Source organism: Hipposideros armiger, unplaced genomic scaffold (assembly GCF_001890085.2).
Source record: "Hipposideros armiger isolate ML-2016 unplaced genomic scaffold, ASM189008v1 scaffold_370, whole genome shotgun sequence".
Taxonomy (NCBI): Eukaryota; Metazoa; Chordata; class Mammalia; order Chiroptera; family Hipposideridae; genus Hipposideros; species Hipposideros armiger.
In genome coordinates this window covers 14978-37875 of record NW_017731720.1, presented here as the reverse complement: position 1 = coordinate 37875, position 22898 = coordinate 14978, and the positions used below count along the sequence as shown (strand labels likewise).

Genomic DNA, 22898 nt, shown 5'->3' with positions numbered 1-22898 from the left:
AGTCCCACTAACATTCCTTGTAATACTGGTTTGGTGGTGATGAACTCCTTTAGCTTTTCTTGTCTAGGAAATTCTTTAACTCTCCTTCAATTTTAAATGATAGACTTGCTTGGTAGAGTACTCTTGGTTGTAGGTCCTTGGTTTTCATCACATTGAATATTTTGAGCCAATCCCTTATGGCCTGCAAAGTTTCCATTGAGAAGTCAGCTGACAATCTTAAAGGAGGTCCCTTGTAAGTAACTATTTGCCTTTCTCTTGCTGCTTTTAGGATTCTCTCTTTGTCTTTAACCTTTGGCCATTTTAATTATGATGCATCTTGGTGTGGTCCTGTTTGGGTTCATCTTGGTTGGGACTCTCTGCACTTCCTGGGCTTGTATATGTATTTCCTTCTCCAGGTTAGGGAAATTTTCCTACACTATTTTTTCAAATAGGTTTTCAATTCCTTGCTTGCTTTCTTCTCCTGCTGGTATCCCTATAATGTGCATTACGTTGGTATGCTTTACGTTGTCCCAGAGTTCCCTTAAACTATCCTCATTTTTTTTTTCATTCTTTTTGCTGTTCTGATTGGGTGTTTTCTGTTACCTTGTCTTCCAAATTGCCAATTCTATCCTCTGCTTCATCTAGTCTGCTGGTAATTCCTTTCTAGAGTATTCTTCATTTCAGTTATTGTATTCTTCATTTCTGACTGGTTCTTTTTTTATGGTTTATATATTTTTTATGCTTGCTATGTCTTTGTTGAAGTTCGTACTAAGTTCCTTCAGCATCCTTATAACCAGTACTTTGAACTCTGTCTCTCATAGGTTGCTTGCCTCCATTTTGTTTAGCTCTTTTTCTGGAGTTTTCTGCTGTTCTTTCATTTAAAATTTATCTCCTTGTTTCCTCATTTTGCCTGCCTCTCTGACATAGATCTGCTATGTCTCCCAGTCTTGCCAAGTGGCCTAATGTAGTAGGTGTCCTTTAGGGCCCAGTGGCACAGTCTCCCTGGTCACCTGAGCTATGTGTTCTGGGAGTGTCCCTTGTGTGGGTTGAGTGTGTCTTCCCGTTATAGTTGAGTCTTGATAGCTATTGGTACATCAGTGGATGAGACTGACCCTCAGGCTGACTGGCTGTAGGATTTGGCCATGTCCATAGCTTATGTGATGCTGTGTGGGGGCTTATCCCATGAAGCAGGATTTGCCCCAGCAGGCTCTGGTGCCTGCTGAGACTTCCCTTTGTGTGTGACACTTGTGATACTAATTGAGTTGAGCTCTGTTGTGTACTGAAGCGAACCTCCAAATATGTTGGTTTTGGTGCTTCTTGGGGGAGGCAGGGCTCTGGTACAGGCCAAGGTCAGCCACTGCCTGTGACTAGCTGGGGACTACCTAGTAAGAGATACACAGCTATCCATGGTTGGCTGTTCTGTGTTCTGAATCTGGAGGCATGTGGAAGAGGCCATGCTGCAAACCAAGGATGGCTGCCACCAGTACCAGGCCTAGAGTAACTCTGCAAAAAGCCAGGACACTCCAAAGTGGGCTGCCAGCTGCTAGTTACTGTAAGGCTCAGTTGCTGATAGAGCCTCATGAGGTATAGAGATGGGTGTGGCAGGGTCTCAGTGAGTCACCAGAGTGGAGCTCACCTGACCAATTCAGATTTACATTTGGCCATGGGCACGTTGAGAGGGCTCAACACAGAAAAAATGGCACTGCCTGGGGCTGCACAAATTTCCCTTTCTCCCACAATGGAAAATGGCCTAATGTAGTAAAATGTCCCTCCAGTCCTCCTCCTGAAACCACACAACTCAATCTTGTCGTGTATGTCTCTGATGCCCCCTGAGTCAATGTCCCTTCACCAGAGCCCAGGGTGAGTGCTTGCAATCAAATGAGTCTGTGTGCAGGCCCTTTAAAAGGTCTCTGGGTTTCCCTGCAGCCTTCCATCCAACCCAGATGACTGGAATCCCCACTGTTTTGCACTGCCAGATTGTGGGGGCTCCTCTTCCTGGCACCAGTACTCCAGGCAGATAACCTGATGTGGGGCTGGTGTCTCTCGCTCCTCTGGGGGAACCTCCGTGGCTGAGATATCCCTCATGATTTTCAACTGCCACAGGGAGGTTTGGGGCCAGGCTGTTTCGCATCTCTGCCCCTCCTATTAGACTCAATGTGACTTCTTTATATCTTTAGTTATAAAATCTATGTCAGCTAGACTTCAGATGGTTCTCCAGACTGTTCTGTAATTTGGTTGTAATTTTGATGTATTCACAAGATGAGGTAAGGACAGCATTTATTGACTCTGCCATCTTGGATTTCTTCCCTGTCTAGAGTAAATCTTATCAATATAAACCAATTAATTAATATAAATCAAGAGTTAATTTATCAATTTATAATTTGGTAAAATCTCTTTTTGCTGTGGATTTGTAATTTTTGATTCGTTATTTTGATGTTTAAAAATTGAGGATAATATTAGATTCATACGTGACCAGGATTGCTATAAGTATACAAATAATGTGTTCCTAATTGACTCAGCTTTCTTTAGTTTATAAACCTGGGAAAAATTTTCACGATATTTCATATCTAATTTATGAAGGGTGGCAAGATTTTTCTTCCTCTAAATTTTTAAAATTCAGGATCATATCCCTTAAATTAATTCTCAGCCTTAAGTGAGATCTTGGCAAATCTGCTTATTTAACAGAAAATTATGTATCTTGTGCTTTTGCTTATCAACATGAAACTAAAATGAGTAGATTTCATAAATTGTAGCACTTACCATCACATGATTTTGTTTCTAACATCTGCTCTGGGCACAGGTGTTGATTCTCTAGTTCTTGTATAATCACTGCTCTGGAACGGACCTGTATTCCACCAAAACCTAGGTCCTCACCATTCACACAGGTCAGCTGACACAGGCTCCATGAAGACCAGTCATTCAAATAACAGTCACCTGTAAAACACAGGTGTGTAGTTTATACCCACACCCATAAAGAATAGCCAGCCAGATAGTCATTTTATTTTTAACCCCACAGGCAATGTTTGTAGGTACGCCAGTCATACATGGTATTTGTAAGATTTAGGTGAGTATTTAATATTTGCAAGATGTATGTAGCTTTATAAGGTTTGTATTAATATGGTTATTAGAATTCTAAGTGGATTTTACTCGTATAGACTATGTGTTACTTTATGATATCACATGTAAAACTATTGCTTGAAGGAGCTTGTCCATTATGATTCCTTTCCTCTTAAGAGATAACAAATACTTGATTAAAACCTACTACTCTTGTCATTATCATTGTAAAGGGGTTTATTAAGTACTTGGTACTATCCCAAGAAAATCTAAATATAGATCAAACTTGCCTTCTAGGTATTCATAATTTCAAAAGGGCTTGAAGTCCCAGTCTGAGAAATCTGGTATTTTTGTTTAATTTCTATGTCTTCCCAGAGGTGTGAAGGTGTCAACTGGGCAGCTGCAGTAGTGGCAATAATGCATGCCATTTCCTCTGATCTACATCTTCAGTCAACTTTCCCTTTTTGTCAATTATAGACTGAAGAATAATATTCATGCAACATGATCACATATCATAAAAGCAGATAGCAGAGTTTTCACAACCTGATTATATATTCATGTAACTAACATCCAAATCAAGCAACAGAACATTCTCAGAATCTCAGAAACGCCCCTCATGCTATGCATGGAATTGTACCATATGTTCTTTTTGTTGCATCTGGCTTCTTTCACTCATTTATGTTTGTTTGTGAGATCCATCATCTGTGCATGTAGTTCTAATTTGTTCATTCTTTTGCTGTACTTTACTCTCATTATATGGATTACCACAATTTAGATATCCATTTTAGTATTGATGAGAATGTGGGGAGTTGTAAATTTTTTTCTATTATGAATACTGCTGTTGTAAACATTTTAGTACAAATCCTTTGGTGAATTTATATATATGCATTTCTATTGGTTATATACCTAGGAGTGTAATTGCTGGGACATGGTATATTATGTACATGTTCAACATAGACATCTTCAATCATTTTGAGAACAGGGAAGATTTAATGAAATACACCTTTCCCATATACACATCCATTCTTCAGGACTGACTGCTTGGTGATACTGTTCAGGGGATACAGTAAATTATGATTGACAAATCCACAGAGGTTCTTATCACTTTAATTATTCCAGGCATATCACATGAATAATTCATACTGCCTTATATTATGCTGAAGTTGTCCAATATTATCACAAAGTTTCCTGGATATTTGATTAATGAAAAAACTTCTTGTGCTATGATTCTTGTGCTACAAAGACATGAATGATTGACTAGCTGATACATATACAATAGTAAAGTGGAATGAGTTTTTGTAGACTTTTATTATAGTGTGTCATTAATACTCTATCTAATGTCATGCTGAAGTGCAGAAAATTCTCATAAATTTTGGAAGTGTTAAGGAGAAAGAAATTAGTATGAATTTTTAAGTAGTCTAAGAATGTTTTAGAAATATGTATCCCCTAGAAATTGCTACTTTTGGGTTACTCAGTTTTAAATTATGCAATAGAAACTATTAAAATTAAAAAAATTATTGTCAATATGAATAGAGTATAACTTTGCCTCAGGGATTGCAAACTACATGGAAATAAAACAAATCTTTTTTACTAGAAGGCTTTATCTCTGTGCTTATATCACTTGACATAGCGTGTTTTGTAAAATAAAACAAAAACCTCAATAAATATTTTAATGGTAGTCTGTGAATTATATAATAATCACCCCCAAATAATCCATGTCAGGCTTCAAAGATTTAATAACAGCAAATGAGAACGAGGCATTGCCTTGTACTAAAGATACTTTTATATTTTGATTCTATAAACCATTGTAATAATAAAACTATACTATGCCTGTCAAAGATATGACAATTAAGAGTATAAAATGCATTCCATACTTCAGTATTTCACTCTTCAATGCTTATTAGCTCACATGTTGCTAGCTCTCAAAACCCATCATTGGAGATAACTATCAAGAGAGAAACTGAAATGAATAGATTGCAATTTATAACAGAAGAGCAGCCTCCTCCTGGATTTGTAATGAATTAGAATGGTGTGTTTGCCCTGTTCTGTTATTACGAGATCTTGCAGTTTTCCTTTGCATGGCTTACCACAGATTTTAATCTTATGTTTATTTATGTGACTATTACATTAGCAACTGAACCTTCCATTAGAAGGTAAACTCTATGAGGACAGGGTATGTTTGTCTCCCACTGTTTCTACAACCTTGAGCCCAGGGCCTAGCCTACAATAATGCTTGAATAATAATAATAATAATAATAATAAATAAATGGGTGACTGTGCTGCGGGAAGTATAATGAAAACATGTGGGGAGACTCCACAATAAATCATATGCCAATGCCTGGCAAGGATTCCAGGTCTGCTCAATGTCATGGGTGTCACAAGGATCCTATTATTGGCACTGGAGATTTGGTTTTGGAATAGGTAGTTTTCCCAATTTTTAGCTTCAGTCAACTTTTGTTGATCATGTGGCTGTTCAACATATCAAAGCCCTAAGGTTCAGTCCCTGGCCATGTCCACAGCCCTGCTCTGTTGCCACAGCCCAACCTCAGTCTTCTGTGAAGCGAAATAATTGTAATAATTGGATTGTGAGATCTAGACTGAAATCAGGCTAGTTTGCAGGGACAGGAAATAAAACAGGATAATTGCTGGATCAGGAAAAGGTTATTATTGGCAGATGTGGGAATGTCTAAGGAGCAATACTTCGTCTAGGTTCAGAAAGTCAGATTTAAGAAAAGAATGTATTTCTTAACCTTAGTAGCTGAAAATATCAGTGTGTGCAAAATCTATTTTTACAGCTGCATACACACAGTGAGGAATATACTCAAAGACTAGCATAGAATTCAAAGCATCAGGGGCTATTTTATTTATTGCTCTGTTTAATTTATTCAGTTTATCTTAATAATCAACTATAGAAACTACCATTATTATTGCCTCAAATAATTTACTTACTAAAGAATAAGTAAATCGATGAGTGAATGAATGGGCAACCCATGCTGTCAGCTCTTCCAGCTTTTAGGAACTTAGCCCCATTTAAAAGTTAAAAGAAAAATACATAAGTTATCCATTTCTAAAATTTTTTAAGTGATATCATTTTCATATAGACAGTATATTTTATGTCCACTCAGTATTTGTTTGCCAGATCCTCATTTTTATTTTTTATTTTTTGTGATCTTATTTGAAATAACACATTTCTTAAACAGATATATTTTTACTTATTGTAATTTTAAGCAAATTGGGAGAATAAACATTTTCCACTTGAGGGCAAAATATACGTAATTCACTTCCAAATTTGTTCTTTTCTAGTTCACTAATAAACTGTTGCCCCCATATCTTTCTCAAGGCCTTAGGCTAATACTTGTCATTGAGATTATTTTGACCCTTTATCCTAAAGTTCTCTGCATCAACCCAAATTCCTAAATATTAGTTTATTGCTGTTTGGCAATTAGTTTTATATTATTTAATATATAACATTTGGTTTTCACATTTTACTGCATGCTCCCCTTCTGTCAAACATTGCATCAGAATGTTTTCTTTCGATGTTTTATTCTGTAATATTATTATTATTTTTTCTTGAATAATAATTTAGCTAGGGATAGAATTTTAGGTTGATGATTATTTTCCATCGTATTTCAAATACAGTCATGCACCGCATAACGATGGTTTGGTCAACGATGGACCACATATACTACGCTGGTCCCCTAAGATTACAATGGAGCTGAATTTCCTGTAAGAAATGGAAGGATATGTGGTTCAGGAGGAAGTTTTTCCCTCTCTGATGGGAGCAATATCTGTGGGACTTGGCAATAGATTCCGTGTCACTCACAGCACCTCAGTTTTGAGGGCACAGATTACATCTCCATCAGTCAGACACTGACCTGTTTCAGCACAAAGGAGCCTGTCCCCCTAGTGCTGCTTATTCACAGGGTGCTACAGCCCTCGCAGATCTACCCCTATGGTCTTCAGAGTGCACTGCTGTAAGTTCTTTTCTGAGGACCTCAGATCCTATACCAGGACACAGGTCCACAGGAGCTATCTTTTAACAAGTATTAAGTGCCACTGCCGCTTTAGTGACAGCTTCCTGTGGTAGTGTGGAGCCAGCCTGTCCCTGTACTTTGGACATATTTTGGGGTTGTAATGATATAAAGCATAGATAAGTTTTATTTCTTCAATTCAATGCCAGAGAGAGCCCTTTATGCCTGACAGGGTCAATGGAACCCAAAACAAACTTCCAAAGTCAAAATAGTGCGTCCTCAGTTCTACACCCTCTTCATGTTAAACATGTTAAACATTCTCATTCACAGGGTTACTTAATCTGACCACTGCTCCAACATCCCATAGCCAAAACCACATTGCCATGACAATCCCCTGTGTTCCTTCATCTCATCTTGAATTCTATTCCTACTAATCCTCAGGCCACCTTTCATACGCTCTGGACAGTCTCAATATCATGGCTTCCTATGCTTTGCGCAGCCAGTTTCTCCTTGATATTTCCAGTCGACGTGGCTCACATCCCTCTTCAGGGAGCAGCACTGACAGCTTCGATATTCTATGTTTGACCCGGTCACAAGGAAGCCGGGGGAGAGCTTGTTGGAGAGAGTTTATAAAGTCTACAGTAATACCCTAAGCCTTCACATTCACTCACTGACTCATCCAGCTCAATTTCCCATCCTGCAAGCTCCATTCATGGTAAGTGCATTATATAGGTGTACCATTTAAAATCACTTATACTGTACTTTTACTGAATCTTTTCTATGTTTATATATGTTTAGATATACAAATGCCATTCGGGCATTTGTATATGCCTGTATATGCCATTGTAAATGCCTGTTACAATTTCTTATAGTAACGTGGTATATAGGTTTGTAGCCTAGAAGCAATAGGCTATACCATATAGTCTAGGTTTGTAGTGGGTTATATCATCTAGATTTGTATAAGTAGACTCCATGATGTTCTCACAACAAAATCTCCTAACAATGCATTTACATATAGACACATGACTGAATATTCCATTGTCTTTTGACTTTCATTGGAATTGAGAAGAATTCTGCTATCATTCTAATTTTGTCTTCCAAAAACAGGTAATCTGTTCCTTTCTCTCTGAGTGCTTTAATAATTCTATATTTTTCGACATTTTCCGTTTTAGCTACAGTGTATCTAGGTATGAATTTGTTGTTGAATCTATCCAGGGTCCAGAGTAAGCTCTCATTAGGACTTACATTTTTCTCTTGCTATTATGTGTTTAAATGCTGCCTCTCTCTTATTTCCTGTTCTTCCCTTCTGGAAATCCTAAACAGATGTATGTTCTATCCTTATTTTCTCAACTTTCCTTTCATACTTTCCCTGTCAAGCATGAGTCTAAGGCCTTATGTGCCATCCCCTGCAGATGTTAAAACTTCAGGGGTGTATGTGTCAGCATTAGCCACACGGGAGACCTGGGCTTCACCCCCACCTGGCAGTAAGGAGGCGGTGTCCTCCATTCACCCACACTGCAGCATCTAGCTACTGGCACAGATATTACTGAATGAGAAGAGTGCTGGCATTCTTTCACTTAGACTACATGTGCAACCCCTTCTTGACGCCAGTCCTGTTAAGAAATAACCAAAATATGAACTCTGTTTTGCTGCTGTTACCTGGGCAAGGCTGAGTGCAGGTTTCCTCTAAGATCGTTTTTTTATTACCATCTATAATGGGTTCAACATCAGTACAGAATTCTTCATCCACTACTTTGCTGAAATCATCAGCTGACCCGTCACTTACTACACAAGAAATGTTTCTTGTTCTGGTCCCTTCTCCACACTCAGCATCCTGGAATGAAGGAAGAAATAACTAATCAGGGAAAGAAAAAATAATTCATTAGTGAACTCATCAATTCCAGTCATCTCTGCACCACTGATTTTGATTTATGAGCAGCTAAAGAAGCATTTGAAACCCTAGGGAAGAAGTCCTATAGGGCACTGGCTCTAAAGCATACAGTGAACAATTTATTTGTTTCCTAGCCAAAGACAGACAAATGCATTTTCATTAAAATGAATCTGTCTCCAAATGATTTTAAAAATACAGGACAGGGAGTGCTTGTTATCAAAATTAATTAAGCAGTGATGAAATGGCAAGGTACCTAAAATATTAAAGAGGCAACATAATGCATGCAAGCTCTGAACAATAATTCTAAAGCCAAGTCTCTGCAGATAGAGAATGTGCATTCCATACAATTTCTTGAGGTCTGATACCTGTACTTGGCATGGAGACCAGTGACCATATTGCCATCGATAACAGGGCTTCACTGGGCAGGGCTTGGACTGTTCCATCAAGGCAGGGCATGGTCTTCCATCACCCTGAAAGGGCTGGGTAACTGCTCGTCTTCGGATCATTTTTCCTTTAAGAGATGCAAAGGGAGGCAGCTTTACTGATATAATTGTGCAAGCACATATCTTACTGGGAGAACGCATCACAGACATTTCCCCTGAGGAGATTTGAGGAACAAAGAAGTCTCAGATGTTTTGGAAAGAAAGGCACCCTGATTCAACCTTTCTGAAGATTATCTGATATGACTGAAAGAAAGAGGGACATTTTATTTCTTATTCTTTGACCATTAGCCTCATGCTAATTAAGGTACACACTCACCTGTGAGGCCACATGTTTGAGAACATTCGGACCAGGGAGACCACTCAGAAAGCTGACAGTTCACAGGGCATTCCACCATGCAGGATGTGTTCATCTGCCAGTTCTTCTCCAGGCCAAGCTGAAAGGAGAGAGGTACACATCTGTACTGATATGAAGGCATGACTATGAAGGATTGCTGATGGGAGGAGGGGGGAAGAAAGGAGAAGATAGGAGTGGAGATGAAAGGAAAGGAGAAGAAAGGAGAGGGAGAATAAGTAAGACACATAACAGAATAAAAAAGTATCTGGAGGACAAGCACTCAAACTGTTAAAAATATAAAGTGGATCAACCCAGGAGAGTGGAAGCAAAGGGTACATGATAAATGAAGAAACACATTTATTTGACACACTTATATAGTGTTGAACTTTTAAAATAAGCAATGAAAAAATATTTAATCTCCAAATTAGTTGCATTTCCCTAAATGAGGAACAAATAAGTACAAGCATGATTACTTTCCATTAGTTAAAAACCAAGAATACCGTCAATATATAGATCTAAAATTGAAACTTTGGGATATTGCTTATTTTTATAAGTGCAGGTTAAACAGGAAAGCAAAAGGGGAAGGTTTTAAAGACAAATTGCCACTCAAAACTAATAATATAATATTATTAAAATAATATAAAATATCAGTTTCTAAGTACACTATCTCTCTCAAAAGTAAATCTGGATCACTAGATTTTTTTATTATGAATGTTTAATATACATGTTTTAATTACAAAGAATTTTTTTCTTCTAAAGCTAATCTCAGAAGCTAACTATGATATAATTCAGTTATTTTAGCATCAGCCCCTCATCAGATAATACATTGTGCCATTTTATTGGCACTGAGTTCCAATACTTATTTAAGTATTCTACTTTTAAAATATTAAGATGAGATTTCAAATTCATCTACTGTATATGAAGACATTAAAAAAGTCTAAGGGACAAAGTAGCATTGAGATAGAAAAGTTTAAGAGCATGTTAGAATACAATTTTTTAAATTGGTAATCATTGGGATTTTCAAGACCTTTTTTTTTCTGCATGAGGGAGAGGTTTATGGTGTATAATTCATATATCAGAAGATGGCAAAAGAAAACATTCCTGAAATGTTATGTGGTTCAAGTGCAGCTCTGGGCTCTAAGTTATCCACTAAGAGGAGGACAGATGAATGATATGTGTACTACATCCCTCTCCAGGCACTCCCATTCTATTCTCCATCAGTAACATTTGACAAAGATGGGTATTTGGTATGAAAACTTTTACCATATCACTTAAGTAAATTCTCATAAAGTAGTTTAAAGTCATGGGAGGTTGGAGATTAGAGTAACAAGATGATATGATACAAATGATGTGTTACTATTATCTACATAAGGTAGATACTATTGATAGTTTCAGAGAGAGAGGGTTTGAATCACAGGATTGAATTACTACTGACTTATTTAAAATTAAAAATGATGTCTATTTACAAATAATCTATATCCAGTAGTAAAACTTTTAACCCCATACTACGTTTTTCCTTATGTTTATTGTATGTCTTTATTTTCTCGTATCTATCTATCTATCTATCTATCTATCTATCTATCTATCTATCTATCTATCATCTATCTAAACATATGTGTCTAATGAAAAGAAATCTGTCCAGGGATCAAAGGACAGGAAAGGAGAAATCAATGACTAGGTATCAGGTGAGTAAATGTCTGAAAAACTTCAAAGACAAAAATACTACATAGATGCTGATGGGTTTAACCCCAATTTTCCTCTTTGTTGGGTAGTAATGCCATCTCTCCCTTTGGCTGTTAGAGGAACAGCAAGAGTTAGCTACTGTTGCATTGCATGCAGGGTTTACACATGTATTAGTAGGCAGACAATCAATCCATTGTTAAAAAGATAGCCTGCTTTTCTAAGGGCTATTATTTAATCTTACTGCATCCATGGGGATGGATAAAATGGCAGATGGGTTGTTTAATCTAATTCCTGCAGAGAGTAGCGCTGTTCTCCCGGAAGACAATGTTTGCTAGAATGTTACGATTTAAATCTCTAATTGCCATCACAGTCTTCAAACATAATATATTTACAGAAGAGTGAATTGATCTAGTCACATGGATACTTAAAATTAGTTATATGTCAGGTTTTTACTCACATTTCATTTAAAAAATAAAAAGACCCTATTTATACCTTGGTCCTGTAGTTATACGAGCTATTTTAAAATTGGTTTTCTATGACTTGGGTTAAGTGCTCAAAAAGCTCTTAGAGCTATTCATTTTGTATTTCATTCTGACCCAGGAGGGCTTTTATATGTGCATTTGCAAGAAAAGAGACATAGTAATCAACTAGAAGTAGAAAGCTCTCCAGCCAGTATCTGACTATAATAATGTTTATTAATAATAATGATATTTTTATAATGGTTACATTACTTCAATGTTATTAGTTTCAAAACCAAATTGATTCAGGTATAAAATTTCTAATTAAATCTAAAGTATGAATATACTAATTTATGTTATGAGATGATAGTGGGGGAAATTTATCAACTACACAACCTGTTTTCAGCACATTTGGGAGCTCTGTTCACATGGACAGATATAAGGAACACAAGTTAGGTCCACATGATAAAGATATCAAATGGATTAAAATGTTTGCATCTCGAGTTTTCCCTTAGGAGTTGGAACTGTTTATTATGGGCTTATAATAACCCCCAGGATGTGCAGACAGAAGTCGCAGGTATCATGTCTACTGAGCCCTAATGTGTGCTCAGTAGATCTAACAAGGCTCTGCCTGTGTGTTCTAGATCTACTAAGGCTCCTGTTTATCTTGGTTCATGTTTAACCCCTGTGGGCTTCCGATGCAGGAGTCAAAAACTGTTGGGAATGTGAGTACCCTTTTGGTATGGAAATCAGATAAAATAATTACAACCTGAAATGTAGCTTCATGAAAACCAAGAAATGCCAAAAACTGTATCCCTCACATTTTATAAGGTCATATCTAGAAATGTGGCTATTACTTTTGTAAATTGGAGAATTAACAGTTTCAATTCTCTCTATCTAAAAGATACTAATGGCAGACTCCATCCATTCCTTTGTTTGAATTTCAATCTCTCTCTTCTCCACACCTGAGTACTTAGACTCTCACAGCTGGGTATTAGATCCTAATATCAAAATCTGCTACAAAACCACATGCGATCAATGTTTAGCAACAGAGAGAATGAATGATGGATCTTGGCAGGTGTCCCAGGCAACACAAAATTCACATGAAATTACAAAGATGATGAGTAGTCTGATTAAGATTTATCACCTTGATTACTTATTGTTCCCTGAGCATTTCTTTCAAAAAAGGCTAATTAGCATACCTTTGGGCTCCGAGCAGAACAAAATACAGGAAATTATGTGTAGAAATCAGTAGTGTTGGACAGTGTCTCTTTTCAAGAGGGTGCTTAACAGCCTCTAAATAGTGCAGAAAAACATCTGCTGGCGATGAGCTACATGGAGCACAGGTCACTCGGCTCAGCATGAATTGGAATTATTAGGAAAGAATTTACTCACAAAGATATAACACAGCATCCCCTCACCTCTTCACAATATTTCAGGTCAACCGACTTGCCATCACTTCGAACACAATCCAACATCCTGGTTTTAATGCCATTTCCACAAACGGCCTTCTCGCTCAGCTGGCATGTACTCCAGTCTGAAAGGAAGGGAGCCCGTCAGAACAGAAGGCCACGTATGAAACAGATTTCAAATGGAACTCTGATGACCTGAATCCCATATTTAATTCACAACTGCTTCCTAAGCCCCACAATCAATCATCCCACATGCAGAGCATATGGGTCCCGGCTTTGAACATATCAGGAGTCAAAAGGAATTGCTGGGGTTGCACATAGCTACAGGGATTATTCTGGAAGGCAGATGTCTACTTGACAATCTTGATTGCCATTTGGCAATATTGTAAAAATGGCTTTGGCCTGCAGATCAAATGCGACTTAAAAACTTTTCCCGTAAAAAAGCAGAAATTTCAATTTTAACATTTGTTTTAGTAAAATAATCATAATTTTAATGGATGGTACTTTAACTGTGTTATAGTCAAATAAAACACTATTTCACTGAGTGTTCATATTTAGAATGTTTGAAAAACGTACATTTACTTCAAAATCACTTTGGCCATATTTATTTAATTATTTTATTTTATGTCTGTTGCAAAATAATTATTTCATTTTTTTTTCAAGTAACATAGAGTGTCCCAGAAAACTCTGATTTCCTTGTGTCATCAAAGAAAATTGAAGAGAAAAACCAAAAGAAACAAAAGCCAATCTGCTGCATATCATTGTACAATTTCTGGAGTTTATTTCAGTGTGAAAATTACTTGGAAAAATCCCCAAATAAGCTTCAGTGTTGCCCAAATCATATATAACAAATTCTCTTCTTTCCTAGATTATGTGCCTTGATGGTGTGAGGTGAGGGTTAGGGAAAAAAATGGAATTTATAATAAGCCTTTTTTTCTGAAAAAAAAAAAAAAAACCAAAAACAAAAACAAAAAAAAAAACAAAAACAAAAACAAAAACAAAAACAAAAAAACCCCCCAAAAAACAAAAACCAAAAACCAAAAACAAAAAAAACCACTTCATTTATCCATTTTTATCTGTACTTTTGATAATATTGAAATAATTTGATTTTCTTTATATACTTTTTGGCAAGCTTAAAATTGCTGACATTTTTACATGCTGCACAAAGAATTGATGTCCCACTATGTTGTAGCCATGAAACATTTTTGAATAAACCTGATACCCCTGGGAAACATCTTTTATTTGCACCTTCCCAAAGTGGGAGGATGTCTTAAATAGGATCACTTATACTGTTCGCAATCTACCTTAAGGGTTATGTTTGTGTGATATTTTCATTATCTATATCTTAATGTTTATTAAAAATAAAACAGATAAATATTTCCATGACATAATAAAGGATTATTCCTGGGAGAGTATGCAGCATGTCCAAAAGGCACACAGATGGAGATGAACAATATTTACGGGAACACACTGAGCCCACAGACACGGGGTTTGGCCTTTACCTCTGCGATGAGAAGACTATCCACGTACCTGTTACATTATAGTCATAGTGGAAGCAATTTCTGTTCAGGTTACAGGGCTCCTTCTCAACCGCATCGGGGCAGACTCTTCCTTCGTCAGCAGGTTGTCTGATGGGATCAGCTGACCTTTGCCGGAAACTGCTTTGATTACAAGGCTGACAAAGAATAATACAACTCCTCAGAATACAACTCAGCCACACAAAGGCTAATGTGTTAGGAAGAGCACTGCAGCAGGAGTTAGGACTCAGGGCCACTGGCTAACTTGAACAATTGCATTACGCTTCAGTTTCTTCATCTATAAGATCAAAGTGGTGGGTGAGTTTCTGATGTCCCATCTAGCTATAAGATGCTTAAGAGCCTGTGTGTTAAATACTAACAAATACATCACATCACATGTACACAAACATACATGTGGTCATATTATTTATTGTAGATTACTAATACAGAAATTGCTATCAATCTAATCTAATCTAATCTAATCTAATCTCTTGGACCCCAAAACGGTTAAATAACTAGCTGTTCCTTAGTGACCTTTATTTCCTAACACACATGCACACAAACACAATTTAGCACTTCAAAGGACTGGCTTGCCATTCTCCTCCTGCTACTGTCTTGTTCTGAAAACATTTAGTTTCTAAGAACAGAAGCAGTGACTTCAAATCCGATGTTACGGAATTAGAATAGAAAATCATTTGCATACCCTTGTGAAAGTTGATTCCTTACTACAATTTAATCTGTATCCAAATCAACTGGCAGCCCGTTTTGCTCCTGCTGTATCAGCTGGCTCTAATCATCACCTTTAGTAATGTTAACACTGAGATACAAAATTAATTTTTCCTTGAAAACATGCATCATAAATTCTCTGAAAGGGTTCTGTAGTGTATTTCAGCAAATTAATTCCACACTGCATGTGTTTCCCCCATGATTTTGATGCCATTTTGAAATGTGCAGCTTTACAAAGGTGCCCGGGGTAAACCCAATTTTCTACATCATCAGCCAGTTCTGTTTCAAACGACTCTCTTCCCAGGGTCCCATGGAGGAACCCCTATGGGCTGCTGAAATCTAGAAGCTTTGTGTGATTTGAAACTCTCAGCTGGCCTCCCAGGCCCAAAGAGACACAGAATCAGTGTGTGGAAAAAGATTCATTGCCGCACAGCTTTCTTCTTTCTACTTCCTTTCCTTTCAGGATCCTTTGCACTTCAGTGTCAATACTCCTGCTGCAGAACCCCCACTGTGTGAAAGATTATTCCTACAATTTAAATAAAATGGATTGGGCAAAAAGCAAGAGATGACAATAACCTGACACCATTAAAGTACCTTTACTAGAGCTCCGTTCTTTGTCCCTTTACCTGGAGGAAGTTATTATCACCACTGCAGTTCTTCACCTGCTGTGTATTTATAAGCCAATCTGAAGGTGTTTTGTGCTGGGTTAGGAGGATGCTGGAGGAGTATATAGCTTGCAGGAGGTCAAGCTGTTCTAGTGTGAGTCGAAACATTGATGACTTTAAATGGCACACTTATAGAATGAAGTAGCCAAGAAAACACACTTTGCTTTGATAACTAATTTAGTAACTATGATTTTCTTAATAATGTCTTTAAAGCTTTAATGGTAAGGCATGAAGCAAACTCTATATTAATAAATGGCTAATCATCTCACCAAAGTGCACCGAGTCCACGGACCCCATTCGGATATCACACAATCCTCGGGACATGGTAATTTGCATTCTCTAGAGCCCAGGGGCATCTCCTCTGGGTCACAGAGGTAATCCTCTACCTGGTCAGAAGGGCCATCCGCTGTGTTCTGCATGCATCTACAAGAAAACATACCTATCAGTGAAGAAACCAGGGCAGTTAGAACAAAGTCCAACCCACAGGATAGATGGTTAGTCTTAAGATGCCATCATGGGGTTGGGGGAGGGGGTGGAAAGATTTGCATTTCATGAATAAAATTCTTCAAATGTAGAGACATAAAAGGATCACTGCCTCCCATAAATATGTGTAGAGCTTCAGTATGATTTTAAAATTTATGCTTGTGTATATCACCACAATCTTTAAAAATTATAACCACTGTGTGTATGTAAACTCTGCATGTCTTCCTCTGAAAGGAAGGGTAATTTACACTCATGTATGATGCAGACACTAATGGGGAGTGGTCCAAAGAGATGCACAGAGGGGTTGTAATTTTGGAATATAAGGCATTTATTTTTTCTTCTGAAGAAAATGGCGGATTCTGTAGAGAAGGTAGATTCATATACGATGCAAGATGAGGCACACTAAAATCTCCTAGTGAGAGGTTTCATGAAGGGCTTTGGAAAGTAACTGATGACATTTGTCAAATTGTTTTGTCATTTAAAATGTTATTTGGCCTCTCATGTGCTGATACCCGGAAAAGCAAGAAGCAAAAAAACAAGAATAATAGTAGCACAAATTCTCTAAATGAGGTTGTTTGGATCGTCCTATATCTTGACCTTTTTTATTGTTAGTATTCTTTTTAACAGAACAAATTCAAACGTTTTATTACATTTTACTCTAATAAGCAGTCATGAAGAGCTGTTAACTCACCTCTTAGGCATCTAACTAATGTGGGTAGTATCAGCCTTCACTTTTACCATAGCTGATAATATCTTTGGGCACTTTTCTAGTAGAAGAGAAAATCTTCATCCCTCATCTGTAACTTGGAGAAGGTCAACCAAATTAATGGGTTTGGGAAGAGAAATGCACTGCAGGAGACGAAGAAGGCAGCTTGAATTCTTACTCCTATCAAACCCATTACAATGTTTTAAACGGTCACTTGAATTACATTAAAACTATACCTCAAATATCAACTTTTTCCCCCCAGGAATTTACAATCAGTGGGAGACATTGCATCTTCATATATCTACTCTGCCGAATAACCTTTCTATACAATGCTGCCGAATTTAAGAGAAATGTCTTTTTTCCTGTGGGATGCAGTCAGAAAATGTGCTGTTAGTCATGTCTTAATTCAACTTGTAGCCTGAAAAAATATCTATACAAATACCCATCTCTATATATTTTTTTGTAAATTGGATAAATACATAAAAGAGCAATCACCAAAACACACAAAGGTAGGTATTTATTTGATTTCATTGTTGAAAGAAAAAAATAAATTATAAATTTCTTTGGGAGAATTTTAATTTCCTGGGAAGAAGTTCTACCTTCAATGGCCTTTTAAAAATGTTCTGTGGTACTGGTACTTTCATACAACGGAGTATTACTCAGCCAAAAAGAAGAAGGAAATCTTACCATTTGCAATGATATGGATGGACCCAGAGAACAATTATGAGAATTAGAGAATAATTATGCTAAGTGAAATAAGTCAGATGGAGAAAGACAAATGCCATATGATCTTACTTATATGTGGAACCTAAAGAATAGAATAAATGAGCAAACTAAACAGAAATAGTCTCAGAGACATAGAGGAAAAACTGATGGTTGCTAGTTGGGAGGGGGGTGGAGATGAAGGAGAAGGTGAGGGGATTAGAAAGTACAAATTCGTAGTCACAATATTGCCATGGGGATACGAAACACAGTTTGGAGAATATAATCAATAATGTTGTAAAGATTTTGTAGGGTATCAGATGGGCATTTGTCTTATTAGGGAGACAACTTCATGGACGGTGTAGATGCCTGATCATTGCGCTGAACACCTGAAGCTGAAGCTGAATAATACTGAATGTCAACTATAATTTAATATATATATATATAGTCACAGGATATGGAGTACAGCATAGGGAATAGAGTCAGTGGAATTGTAACAGCTATATAAAATGTCAGAGGGATAGTAGATTGGGGGAGGAGGGTTATCACTTTGTGAGGGGTGTAAATGCCTAACTATTACATTGTTTTGTATACCTGAAACTAATAAAAAAAATAAAACAATAAAAATGTTCTGTTGATAGCAGTTTTGAAAGGACATAGAACAGACAGGACAGTTCAATGCTCAAATTTGGATTTGCTGCTAAGAAGAGATTGCACTCATGGCAGGGACTGACACTATGCAGAAGGATTAACTTGCAAATTTACCTGTTGATTCAGAGTTAAGGACAGATGGTCAATAGTCTACTAAGTAGTTATGTACATAAAACTTCATTTTCAAGGGCTTTTCTCTTTCTTTAATTTTTATTATGCAAGTAATATATTTATTTTAGGAAAATCAGAGGAAATTAAAAACTTCAGATAATTCTATCAGAGATAACCACTCTTAACAGGCGATTATACTTAAACATATTTTCGTTTTATTAAATAGGAACAAACTTTACCTACTATTTGTACCACTTAAGAAAAAAAGCAACAATACATTATTGACATCACTCTTGTGTTATTAACTATTTTTCTAAGATATAATTTTTAATGACTACATTTGAATCCCATCATTTGAATGTGCCACAACTGCAAAAAAGCCAAAAACCCTTTATTGTTGACAGTCAGATTATTTATGTTTTATTTATTTTATTTTTTATTAATGATTGTTTTTATCACTCTAGAATACAAAATATTTGGATGAAAGTTTGGGCCCAAAGGAAGGCACATTAAGTTCATTTGTTTTCTTCAAATTCCTGACCTTTCTCCTTTCCATAGGAAAAGGAATTATGCTGTGAGAAAATTGAACTGTATTAGGAAACAGTGTAGAATCAAGTTGAGGCCAAGGGTGGGGACAGAGGCCCACCACACATGTGGCAATAAGGGGTGCACTGTTTGCAGAGAATTCAAAAGCAACAATAAAAATAACCAAATCAATCTGCTTTACCATTATTATTATTGTTATTATTATTATTATTGTAATATTATAATGCATTGCCAATTTCAAAAAAATGTCAGTGAAAAGTATCTCTTTCCACCAGGGCAAAAAAACTACTTCTATCACTCAGCCTTTGATATGTCATACAACCCTAAAAGAGAAAGAATGAGATCAAATATATTCAATCCTGCTCTTTTACAGACTCATGTATCCTAAAAAATCACCAAATGCTGACAGCGAAGCAGGACATTTTGACCTTAATTAGCAGAGGATAAGGTTAGGGAGGTATACCACTCAATAAAGAAACATTATTACATGATCAGAGATCACAATCAATGTTGACCTTCTCTTTTCTCTATATGCATTAAAGATGTTTACTGAAAAAAATAAGTTGATCAGAAAAGTTACTTTATTTAGGGCATGTTTGAAAATGTTGAGAATATCTATGCACAGAGCAAAAAAAAAAACTATGTACACAGAGAGTTGAAGGGAAAGTTGAAAGAACAGTAGTTCATTATAATTTTTTTACTAACAAAAGAACCAACCTGATCAAATTCTTAATATCAGGAAAATATTTTTAAACTTAAAGGAGAAATTTTAAATTTTGAAGAAGAGTGGAAAACAGAATCTCTGCCTTTTCTTACATTTCCTTAACTCATTACCTCCCCTGCTCCCATCCACCTTTTTTTTTTAAGTGCCTCAGAAAAGTAACTTGAGAATTCGACGGACTTTGGAAAAAAGAAATAGATTTTTTTTATTAGTAGCAAAGTTATACCTAGTGTGTCAAATATTTAGAATAAAAATGTTAATTTGTTCTACTTTCCTATTGAAACAGATTAAGAAATTCGAATCTGATATGGAGTACCTTACAGCATAGGGAATAGAGTCAATGGGATTGTAATAGCTATATATGATGTCACAGGGCTAGTAGACTGGGGGAGGAGGGTTATCACTTTGTGAGGGGCAAAATGCCTAACTATTACATTGTTTTGTGCACCTGAAACTAATTTAAAAAAACAAAAGAAAGAAATTTGAATCTTAAACTCATGAAAAGTTAAGCCACGGGTCTGAATGAGTTTTTTCAAAACATGAGTTGTCAAGCTCAGGATGTTTTTATAATTGTCTTTACTGTGTGCCACTCAGCATTGTTAGAAGAAACTGGTAATTAAAAAGAATGACAAAAGACTTAGGTTTGAATGCCAACTGTGTCAATTTACTAGTGTGTGTTCTTGGTAAATTAGTACTTGCGAATCTACAAAGTGGAGATAATAAAACCTCATACACTTGTTTCCTAGGTTCTAGAACTCTTCGGGATTGGATGCAGATGCCGTAGAGAAAATTTAACGAGCAGCAAGCTTGTATTATGTGTTCGGGAATTTCTATGAATATGACAGGGTGTCAGTTTGGAGAAACTTAATGGGGTTTAATAAGGGTGACAGACATGTAAAAGGATCTTTTCAAAACAATGAAGAGTACACGGGGTGCCACAGAGCAATGCTGTTCATTAGAAGTTTCTTTTTTTTTTTCCTTTTTTAAATTTTTTTATTGTTAGTTTCAGGTGTACAGAACAATGCAATAGTTTCTGTGATGGTGGAAATACTGTCTGATAGAACAGCCTCTGGTTACCCGTGGCTATTGCACCCTTGAAATATGGCTCCTGTTAACTGAGGAAACACATTTTAAATTTTGTTTCATTTTAGTTAGTTTAAATTTAAACTGAGCGTAGAAACATGTGGCTAGTGGCTACTGGACAGTGTGGCTGTAGAAGAAAACATGAGAGGCACGAGCCAGCAGGGTTTTGGAGAAGGCTTCCTGGAGCAGATGAGGGTATTCAAAAGTTGGGCAATTTGATATAAAGGAGCAAGAATTTACAACAGATTATCACTGAAAGGAAGTCAGAAATATATTTGGCCTTTAAGGAAAAAGTTATTGGGGTTGAAAATCGGCATTGGTTCAGCTCGAATTCAATGAGACTCTTTCCCTGCAAGAAAAGCACCTTGAAGCGAAGCTGCCTAAATCAGAAAGCCGAGTAGGATATACCGCTGCTTGAAGCAGATCCTCTTAGAATGTTCCATGAACACAGATTCCCTAAAAATAAAACTAAAGACAGATTTATTTAGGAGACTGGGGAGGTGTGAACGCTCACGTTGGCAGGTGTAAAACTGGGAGGTGTTGTGTGTTTGGCTTCTCTGGGTACTTCAGCTTGGCCTCACCTCACTTTTCGGGTTTGCACGCCTTCTCCGCAGTTATCCCGCATGTTCACAAAGGTCACCTTGCAGACGCTCCATGGCTCTGTGACCCAGAGGTACTGGTGGCAGTCACTGTGGCAAGGCACGACTTCATAGACCTGAAACACACACCGTTCTCAATAAACTCATTTCAGGAGCCTGATGAGAACAAGTGGGAAGACTACATCTGAATAATCACTATATTCTTTTTTTAGCTACTTTTATTTCTCCCCTTCATTGTTCATTATTCTAAAATATGAACATACAGACGTTTGTTGAGCATTCTGGTACTGAAGGGCAGAGCTAGCTGTGTTGTATTCTGCTCCTCCATTATTATGCTGCAGTTGTAGCTCTGACCTGCTGGACCACATTTGACCTGTTACCTAGTTCCCTGCACTGATCCTCACCACACAGTATTGTGATTTACTGGGCCACTGGTCTTGTTTACAGTTTTCTGTGTCTTCAGTAGTTACCTGGGTACTCATATGTTAGGTGTTTAATAGAGACTTGTTGAATGAATGAATGAATGAATGAAGTGTATAAAAGTACCTGTTTCCAATAAATATAATTTGGTTAGTTTCTCAAATAAATATGTATAACAATGAAAACTTACGTCTTTTGTGTTCCATTTATGAAACTAAATTAAAAGCTAAATAACATGAAATAAAGCCATCTTCAAACTAACCCTCAATCATTTAGGGCTTGGAAGAAAAGTCTGCAGTTGGTCTCATATTGCACAGCTACAGCCTGAAGCAGTGAGGGCCACAGGAAGCAGAGCAAACTGTCTGTGCTCCGGTATCCACAAAGGCTGTCAGCCCCGAGTTTGAGGTGGTTTGTTTGGTTTCAGGTTTTTAGAACAATGAATAATTATTCGCTTTTCTCAATGAGAAGAATGACTAAATAAAGGGAATAGATGGACCACAATCCACTGCAACAGAGCTGACTCAACCATTATAAAAAATGTTTTCTTCCATCATTTCAAAACCTATAATAATCTGACTCTATTTCTTATTCTACACACACACACATACACACACACACACAAGGCATATGAATGTCTTATATAACTAATTCCAGAAAATACAGATTTAAATAGCCCTTTGGAGCTATTCTTTGTGCGTGTTTTAGTGGATTTCACCCAAATAAAGTGACAAATAAAAAATGTG

General features: G+C 36.9%; 1 protein-coding gene across 1 annotated transcript in view; it reads right to left on the bottom strand.

The window, feature by feature from the left end:
* LOC109393197 (thrombospondin type-1 domain-containing protein 7A-like) overlaps positions 1 to 21852 on the bottom strand; it is a 39259-nt gene extending 17407 nt beyond the window's left edge. The window contains exons 1-8 of the mRNA XM_019662201.1: positions 21718 to 21852; positions 16403 to 16556; positions 14756 to 14900; positions 13235 to 13350; positions 9655 to 9772; positions 9261 to 9406; positions 8664 to 8838; positions 2740 to 2913 (exon numbers count right to left, since the gene is read on the bottom strand). Coding sequence (XP_019517746.1) covers positions 2740 to 2913; positions 8664 to 8838; positions 9261 to 9406; positions 9655 to 9772; positions 13235 to 13350; positions 14756 to 14900; positions 16403 to 16556; positions 21718 to 21761 — 1072 coding nt within the window. The 5' untranslated portion in view covers positions 21762 to 21852. The remainder of the gene's footprint in view (positions 1 to 2739; positions 2914 to 8663; positions 8839 to 9260; positions 9407 to 9654; positions 9773 to 13234; positions 13351 to 14755; positions 14901 to 16402; positions 16557 to 21717) is intronic.
* Positions 21853 to 22898: the final 1046 nt, after the last annotated feature.